Source organism: Epinephelus fuscoguttatus, linkage group LG6 (genome assembly GCF_011397635.1).
Source record: "Epinephelus fuscoguttatus linkage group LG6, E.fuscoguttatus.final_Chr_v1".
NCBI lineage: Eukaryota > Metazoa > Chordata > Actinopteri > Perciformes > Serranidae > Epinephelus > Epinephelus fuscoguttatus.
Window position 1 is genome coordinate 26076777 of NC_064757.1, and position 8777 is coordinate 26085553.

At 39.1% G+C, this 8777-nt stretch overlaps 1 protein-coding gene across 2 annotated transcripts in view; it reads left to right on the top strand.

Moving 5' to 3' along the window:
* rasef (RAS and EF-hand domain containing) overlaps positions 1 to 4126 on the top strand; it is a 34320-nt gene extending 30194 nt beyond the window's left edge. The window contains exon 18 of one of the 2 annotated variants that reach the window (XM_049577885.1): positions 1189 to 4126. In XM_049577885.1, coding sequence (XP_049433842.1) covers positions 1189 to 1291 — 103 coding nt within the window. In that variant the 3' untranslated portion in view covers positions 1292 to 4126. The remainder of the gene's footprint in view (positions 1 to 1188) is intronic. The other variant, XM_049577886.1, reaches the window with a different exon arrangement.
* The last annotated feature ends 4651 nt before the right edge of the window (positions 4127 to 8777 follow it).

Sequence of the window (8777 nt, forward strand, 5' to 3'; positions counted from 1 at the left end):
GAGTCTATACCTTTTTTTTAGGAAAACCCTGCACAGTATACCTTTAGTTTTGTTGTTCCAGGCCATATATGTCACGTATGCAGGCTAATTAGCGTGGCTTAGTTGGACACTGAAATCAAACATTGTTGATGTTGATTAGTTTGACAGGTTAAAATTCAATAGCAAGATTTATTACCAGTGCTGAAAATATACCATCTCTGAGGGAAAATAAGGTTTGATTGTTTATTTTACAAGTTAAATAATCACAAAAAAAGAAGAAGAAGAAGAATTGGGACCAGTTTATGAACAGCAAATACTAGCTCTTAATTTTGACGTTTGCTGCCACCTAGTGTGTAAAAGTAAGAGCAAAAAGCTGCAGAGGAAAACTAACATGGGAGTTAAAGGTGCCCTGTGGAGGTTCTCACAGAAACAAAAAAACAAAAGTTGTGTTTACATTCAGTGTTAGTCACCAAAACTCATTGTGTGTGTCCTTAAGGGGAAAGAAATGTGTTGAAATTGTTTATTTTTTTATAAATCATTTGCAAAGCCGATTTTTAAAGTGTTTTCAATCCTGCATTGTTTGCATCCATGTTTATTCCTTGTGGTCTTCCCCCTGTAGGCCTATACTGTGACCCAGAGGTATTATAGTTTTGGGGTCTTTTTCATTAGCTTTTATTTTCATTTTGTTTTTAATTTCTATTTTTAATTCAGTTTAGTTTCAGTTAGTTTCCAAAGTGGGTTTAATTTTAGTTTTTAATTTGTCAGAATGTTATGTATGTAATGTCTCGTTTTAGTTTTTATTTTATTTTATTTTGTTATTATATGGAGGGCAATTGTCAAGGGCAATATTTACGAAGTTTAGAATAAGTATTACAATACAATCAGAACTTAATGAAGACGACTTACTCACTGTTTTGTCGATATCTCAGTCTTAATGAGGATATGCGCCAGAGACTCCTGATGCTTGTTGTTTGACAAATTTGAGCAAACTGTCAAAGACTACAACTAAAGATGTTTTCTGCATGTTCCTTTTATTTTGGTTAGTTATTTTAGTTAACTAAACTGTTCTGTTTTTTAGTTTTAATCATTTATAATAACCTTGCTCTAGCCAAAGCCCTGCTGAATAGTAACAAAATTGGCGTAAGTGATTGGCACCTACCTCGGCAAATACTAATACATTTTATGTTCCTTTTTTTCCCCACCCCACAGGCAGGTAACAAAGCAGGCAGCTTTCGATGACAAGAGTCACTACCAGTCGCTGCCCAACTTAGATGCTCCCAGGAAGAAACCAAACTTCTCCTGCTGCACCTGATCAAACTCATCAGAGCTGGACCTCATCACAGGTGGACAAAGGACTATAAAGGCAGAAACCTGCCAAAACATGAATGACAATGAGGAACAAATCATCATTATGAATAACTGAAACAATTAAACATATGGATCAAGTGAGCAAACAATAGACCTAATGGGATCACAACACCATACCCACAACTTCTCATCAGTTCAGATATTGTTTTGTTGTTCAAGGTTATTTAAACATGATGTATTGAGCCAGGCTGTTCTCATTCACTGTTCGTACTTTTACCTACGAAAAGTAATGCACTGTAATTTGTATGTAATGCACGAAATTGTGAGCCAGGAGGCGGTGATTACGTGAGCTATGGGCAGCAGACTATCTTCCTACACGTGAGGGGAGTGATGGAAGAAGTCAGGTTAGGCAGAATGAAGAGTGACAGAGTCTGTGTAGGGAGGCAGTCAGGTGGTTGATGTGTCACAAAAACACAGACCTTTCACCCAGCAGATAGGGGTTTGTGTCCTATGTGAAACCAGACGTCAATGTTGAGTAATTTTAAGTTACGTACGTACTCAACGTTGGGTTACATACATACATAACTTGAAAATGCCCAACCACGATTCTTCTCTTGAACCTAACCTGACCAGTACGGACCATGGATGTATAAAGAGAACTGGATACGGTGTTGGAGGCAGAGCCCCGTTTGTGAAAAAGTTCATCTTCCAGGTATAAAATTACCTGGATCTTCAGCATCCATGGACCCATACAGTAAGCACACTAGCATTTCCGATTACACCGCCTCCCAACTGCAACTTGACATGAATATCAGTTCAAAATAATACTGTATTCACCTGTCAGTGAGTTTTACAAATTTTAGAACATATTGATTTAAATAAGGACTAATTAAGTGTTCGTACTGGAAATTTGATGTACCTAAAAAAAAATGTAAGTCTATGGGAAAAGGTCTTTTTTTGGGATCAGAGGCATCACGTGACAGACCCGGAAGTTGTAATTCCACACTTTGGCCACTATGTCAAATTGGCTTCCTGTCCTGGCGCTGTTCCTGGAGGGTTGGCAGGAGCACTAATTTGTAAGCTATCATACGAACAGTGTGCATAATTTTTCGTAAGACATCATAAGAACTCTATAAGGATACGTAGACTGAGCTGTGCTTCAGCCACAGCTTGGAGTCTTACTGTTCTTTATTTTATTACATTTGAGTCAGTGTAAACTTCTTGCCATGTTCATTTTTTATTATAGTGTATATATTACATATTCCACATATATGATTTGCACAGTTTGCCCAGACTGGCGTCGCCATGTTGTGAAGATACTCCAAGAAGGATAGCTGTGAAGCCGAGTGTATGAGCATGTTTTTAAAGTGACATTAGTATGTGACGCTGACAGATATCAGCATGTGACAGAGAACAGAGAGTTGCTTTTGCATATTGTAATGTCAGAAAATGAGACAAATAGGAATAGATTTTTATCTGGTGGAGTTCAGTAATCATCAGTTTCTGGTTTGAATGATCTGCTGCATGTTGTTGGTCTGAAAGGAAACAGAAGTTTGTTGTTTGCTCCATCCAGGATGTGAAACTTTATGGTAAGTGAACTGCATCGATGGCTAACATGGAGACAGCCTCGTCTTTGTTTATATATGATGAACCCTGGTGCAGCACATGATTGTATGAGACTTCATGTTAATGTCACAACCCATTGTCTTAGTTATATTACCCCACAGTGTTATCTTTATTTTCACTGACTTCCCACTCGGGATGACCATCTGCTATAGAAGTTATATGTGAGGAGCTGATTGTATAGCAGATCATTTCCAATTGCACGAATGGTTTAAATAACTGCTGTAATTTTATTTCCTCTGTAGCTTTTCACACAGCTGCAAGTGTGTCCATTTGGAACAAGTATAAACAGTTCAACCTTCTTGGATTTTATTGGGATGCCACTTCATAGAAACTAGTTCGTTTCAAGCAAACTGAACCTTCTGAGCTGGATATGTCCTTGCTTTAAACTATGTGATTGTGTGCACATGATGACAGTCAGATGCTTTGGAGCTTTGGTTGTGCACATCCTGAGAAATTAACATTACATGTCTGCCAAATGCAATATGCACAGGGGCAGAACAGTGATGTGACAGGGTCAGGGGTTAGTAGAAATGTCAGCAGCATCAAAAATTGTGGAAAGTTTTGAAAACAAGCTAATTAACCAAGTCCACCATTACCAGCATCTGTATGATGTATAATTGCAGCTGCACAGTGACAAATGATTCAGGGGCCTAACATACCATCTATGATGGCACCACTGTCGCTTTTGCATCTGTGATCTCAGAGTCAACAACATGTTAACCTCCTCGAGTGTCACCATGTTTATTGTTTACATCCTGTACAGCCTGAGTTCCCTGGTGTGTTCGCTAGTTCAATCCTCCAGTAACATGTAGTACATAGGCAAGTATGTGAGTAACTCCATTCACAACTTAGCTGGCTGTCCATGCAAACATGTGGTTCAAAGGCAAGTATATCTCCGGCTTTTAGACTGTGTTTCAGACGCCACCTGGGTCACAGTCCTGTCGTGCTGTTGTCGCATATCTGACTCTCAGCATCTGACTCTGAAGGTGAAAGACGCTCAATAACCACCAGATATCTAAATGTACACGTAGCATAAACCCTCAGCTATTTATTTCCACACAGAATAAAGTTCTTTTTGAATAAAGCTCTGTCTGTATACAATGTAACGGCTGTCTGTCATCACCACCTTTCAGCATTCAGCAGGACATGAAATCTGTATGAGGAGAAGACCTGAAGGTTGCTGACAGCTCATTAAGTTGTCAAAATAAAAATGGTCTACAGAACCAAAGACGTATTTTTTTTTCATGCATTCTTCTTCATTCTCAAAACCTGAAGCCTGCATTACCCACAATGCAAACCAACCACCAACCGAGATTCTGGTGTGTTATGCTCATAGCAGCTGATGAGGTCTGCTGTGCTCACTTATTTCTAGCTCCACATCCTTAGATTTTTTTATTTTTTTTTCAAACATCTTTTTTTTCCAGACCCACAAACATTTATCAGACTCCGGAGCCACAAAGGGCTTCATACAACCTTTTCACACAAGCAGTAGTACTGCTCAAGCTTGGCATCGCCAGACCAATTCACAAATGTAAAGTGTGGAACCTCTCAGTTCATTTTTGATTTTCAAGGTGCATTATCAACAGCTACAGATCAAAATGCCTCTGGACCTACAACCAGTTGAGCTGTGATGGTGTAGCATCAATATGTCTTTGAACAAGTGTTGCTTTTTTGTAATCACAATTTCAATATAGTAATTTAAGAAAAACCTCCATATCAGCTGCAGCTGTCCTGGTTATTCTCTAACACAGTGGTTCCCAAAGGTCCCCACAGTTTAATATATTCAGCATCATATTGCATTTGGCCATGTTGTCAAGGTAGTTTGCTGTCTCTGTTGAGTAGCTGTCTGTTATTTACTCACTCTACAGCGGGAAACTGCACTTCAAAATAAAAGCTATATGCCAGAAATTCACTGTACCTCAAAACAAAGTGTTTTTTACAAACTTGACATGTTAGCGAGTCACTTGCGGTCCTTTCAGAGTGGACCCACGACCCACTTTTGGACTGCGACCCACCACCATATTAGATAAAAGGTTGTGATTAGCCGATCCCTGGTCCATAGGAAATCTGTGTGAACAGGCAGGGAACTAGACATATGTGACAGAGCAAATGAAACATGAGCACACAGATTCATCTGGGTCCCCTTAACGTAAATGTAAATGTGCTTAGTTTCTTACCGCCACTGGTGGTTTGATGTGATATTATTAATGTAATCTCCACAACTTAAGATCTATCTGTGTATCTGTCTGTCACTCATACCCAAGCAATCTGCGCCCTCATTACAAAGGCACAAAGGAGGAGACGAATCAATAAATCAGATAATTTCTTCTTGGTTGCTGCTCTGAAAGACCCTCCTGTTAGCCATACTCCCCGAGCGTCTGCAAGTGTCTCCGAGCATGGCTGTTTGAATAAATGCAACATATGTTAGGGATTTTAGGCTGCGTATGTGTTAGTGTGCGTGTGTGTGTGTGTGTGTGTGTGTGTGTGTGTGTGTGTTTGTGTGTTTAGAGCTGGCACGGGTCCCTGTCTCCACCTCCCATCTGTTTACATTGTCATGTGCTTGATGAGGCGAGACCACTCATTTGTCAAACAACATGTGGGGTAGCGGAGGTGGGGATGGGGAGTAGCAGCTGAGAATGGTGTGTGTGTGTGTGTGTGTGTGTGTTCAGTGGTAACAGGGGGATAATTAGATAAGGGGACTGTGTAGCAGAAAGGTTAATGACAGTAATGAATATATTAGTGTAGAGGAAAGAGAGCAGGTTGCTGTTTTGCATCTGCAGGTTTACAAAAGGCAGAAAATCACAAGATTGCCATAAATTATTCTGTGCAGTCTTGTGAAACTTTTGTTAGAATAAAATATATTTCAAAGAAGCACCCTTTAGTATGCTCACACACGCATCTCAGGTTTGACCTCTCTGTTTTCTGTTTATATTCACATAAGGTGGATAAAGGTGATCATGCAGTTAAAGTTAAAGGCCTTATTTACTGTAAAACAAAAACAAAACAAAAATAATCTATTATCTAATATGTTTCTATCTGAAGATGAAGTAGAATCAGCTCCATATAAACTCAGTTTTTATATTTTATGCTTAAATTATTTGAATTACTGGAGTGTAAAATTCACATTGCACAGTTTTCCCAAACATTTACTAAAAACATGGAAATTTTAAAAGAGAAAACCACTAGAGTTTAAAGTAATTTAAACCCTTGACTTACATCCTTCAGCCCTCATCAGTCAGTCTGCCAAACTCTGACGCGCGCGCGCACACACACACACACACACATACAGACTGTGGGGTCGCTGATGGAGGTAGAGAGGTGTCACCAGATGGAAGGGTCAGAGGTCAGAAAACGGGACCACTGGTCACTCTGATGACATCTGGGACGGCAGACTGTCTGTCCAAATCGACCTCCACGTCAAACACACTCAAAAGCGTCCACACGACCACCCTTGACACACACACACACACACACACACACACAGTCTGGTGCACCCAATGGATATCCGTCATGTTGTTTGTCATGTCTGGTTTTGACAAAGTCATCAAAGACACAAGCCATTTAAGCAAAGTCTGACAGTCTGGCTCATGCTGTATGTGCGTGTGCACGCTTCCATTCGTGTGTGCATTGAGGAGGGGCTATAGATAATGTTCTCTACTTGATATTGTAAATAGATCTCATACGTTGCCATCTTGGTGTTAAAACAAAGAGATATAGAATTGCAACATCCTTTTCATGGCACTTATTTTTGATCTTAAGATTTTGGAAACCGTGTTTTTTTAAAGTCATATTTTGCACAGATTTACTGTAAATAGTTCTTACCTCCCCGAAATGATGTGAACATCATTTTTTCTGATAAATGCAGCTGATTGTTAAAGACACTGTGTGCTATACCACTTCAGCAGGCAAGAGGGCAGTACTGTACTGTACTGAAGCATTATGAATAATGTTTAGTGCTGTTAAATCACACAATAGCAATATAAGCACAAGTTGCAATAAGGATGAAATTGGATAAATCAAGATAAGAATAATGATAAGATAGAAAAAGAATAAAGGCAAAATAAGATAAACTGATAAGATAATTTACATACAATAAATGCAGAAGATGTTCACTGTGCATGACAAGTCAAGAAATTTAGAATACCGCATTTTCAGAACTTGAGATTTCCTTGAAAGTAAATCTTAATAATCCAAACTATGAGTTCATTATGTTGAGGCTATATTACATAAAAAACGTTATGGCTGGAACATCACATTAGACTGATTAGAAGGAGATATCTTAACCAGAGTTTGTAATGTTGAAATTATCAAAATGTCTGTAGACTTTCACCAGAAGCACATACATGTAGATTTCAGGGGGCCTAAGAGACATCTCCTTCAATATTTAGAACATGTCAGGTCTACTAAAAACATGAAAGTCACAGAGAGACTTTCATGTTTGATAAAATGTAAGACATTTACATCATAAATTGATGCAGAGAAAAGCAGAAGATATTGCATGAAAACTCACCAGAATTCAGGAATTAAATGCTTGATGCTTAAAATTTTCTGGCCCAAAATTTTCTGGCAAATTTGCTGGCAAGGGATCCATGAACCCCTACAACCAAGACGCTTTTCTGTGTGTTAGTAAAAGGCCTGAGAGACAGAGAGGCCACTTGTCCCTGTGCTCAACATGTCACACCTCTCAAACCATTGCAAAACAGTAAAGTAATGAAAGGAAACATTTTTGTTGCTGTGACGTGTGATTCAGTGTAACAACACAGGAGACGCTGCAGCTCTGTTTATCTCAATGACCGCTCAGTTAGCTCTGCAGAAGGACAGGCGTGGATTAGAAGCCGTTTTATAATGTGTGTTAATCTGACAGATTAGCTTGATTAGGTTAATCTGAGAACATGTGTGTGTGTGTGACAGTATATCTCTGTGTGTTACAGCTTACATCTAAATGTCTTTGCTGGTGAGATTCAAAGTTGATACAACAGTATTTGACGGGATGCCAGGCTGTATTCTTCACAGTGTCTAAACAGCATTTTGTTGATGCGTTGTCAATAAGCTCCAGCTGCCGTCGATGTCCACAGAGTAACTCTCTATAAACCAATCCCCTTCAGAGACCAGACATCAGTATTCCTGTCTGAGCCAGTATCCCCACTGGAATCTGAAAATGACATTTTAACCGCTAAAAATCAGATTAAGTGTGATTTATCTGAGTCGAAGGGTAAAAAACAGATTGTGTGCATTCACATTCATCATCTATCAAATCCACCGGCGGACCATTGGCATCTGTATGTGTGCGTGTGTCTGCACACAAAGCAGGCGCCCACTGACATAATGACCCTCCAAGCCTACACAACAATATATAGAGATCTCATCTAGAAACTGTATTGACATATTGACCGAACTCGTCACGCTGGAGAGCAGCTGATATTGACATGTTGTTCACACAGGAATGTAACCTAGATTTGCTTCAGAGCAGCATCCAGTTTATCACAAGTACTATTACCTCACTGAGGTAAACAAAAGTAGAAGTGACACTGTGTTCTATATTTATCTCATTGCTCACAAATACCACGAAAAGGCCCAAACAACTCTATTTCTATACGTTGTCACTTCTCTTCTGTGTCTCTGGCGCTCACACACAAGCCTATTCACAACTGAAAACATAAATCTGATATTATATATAGTAAATATGCCGTGCACTTTATAAATATGTAGTTTCATTTTTTAACAGGTCCTGTGATTTCCTCAAACTGCTGGGTGCCACAGTTTTTAGTAACATCACTAAAACTTAAGTAAATGGTTTATTTGTTGGGGACTATTTCCAGCCTTGTATTAATACACATTTGATGCATAACATAAAAATATTTTAG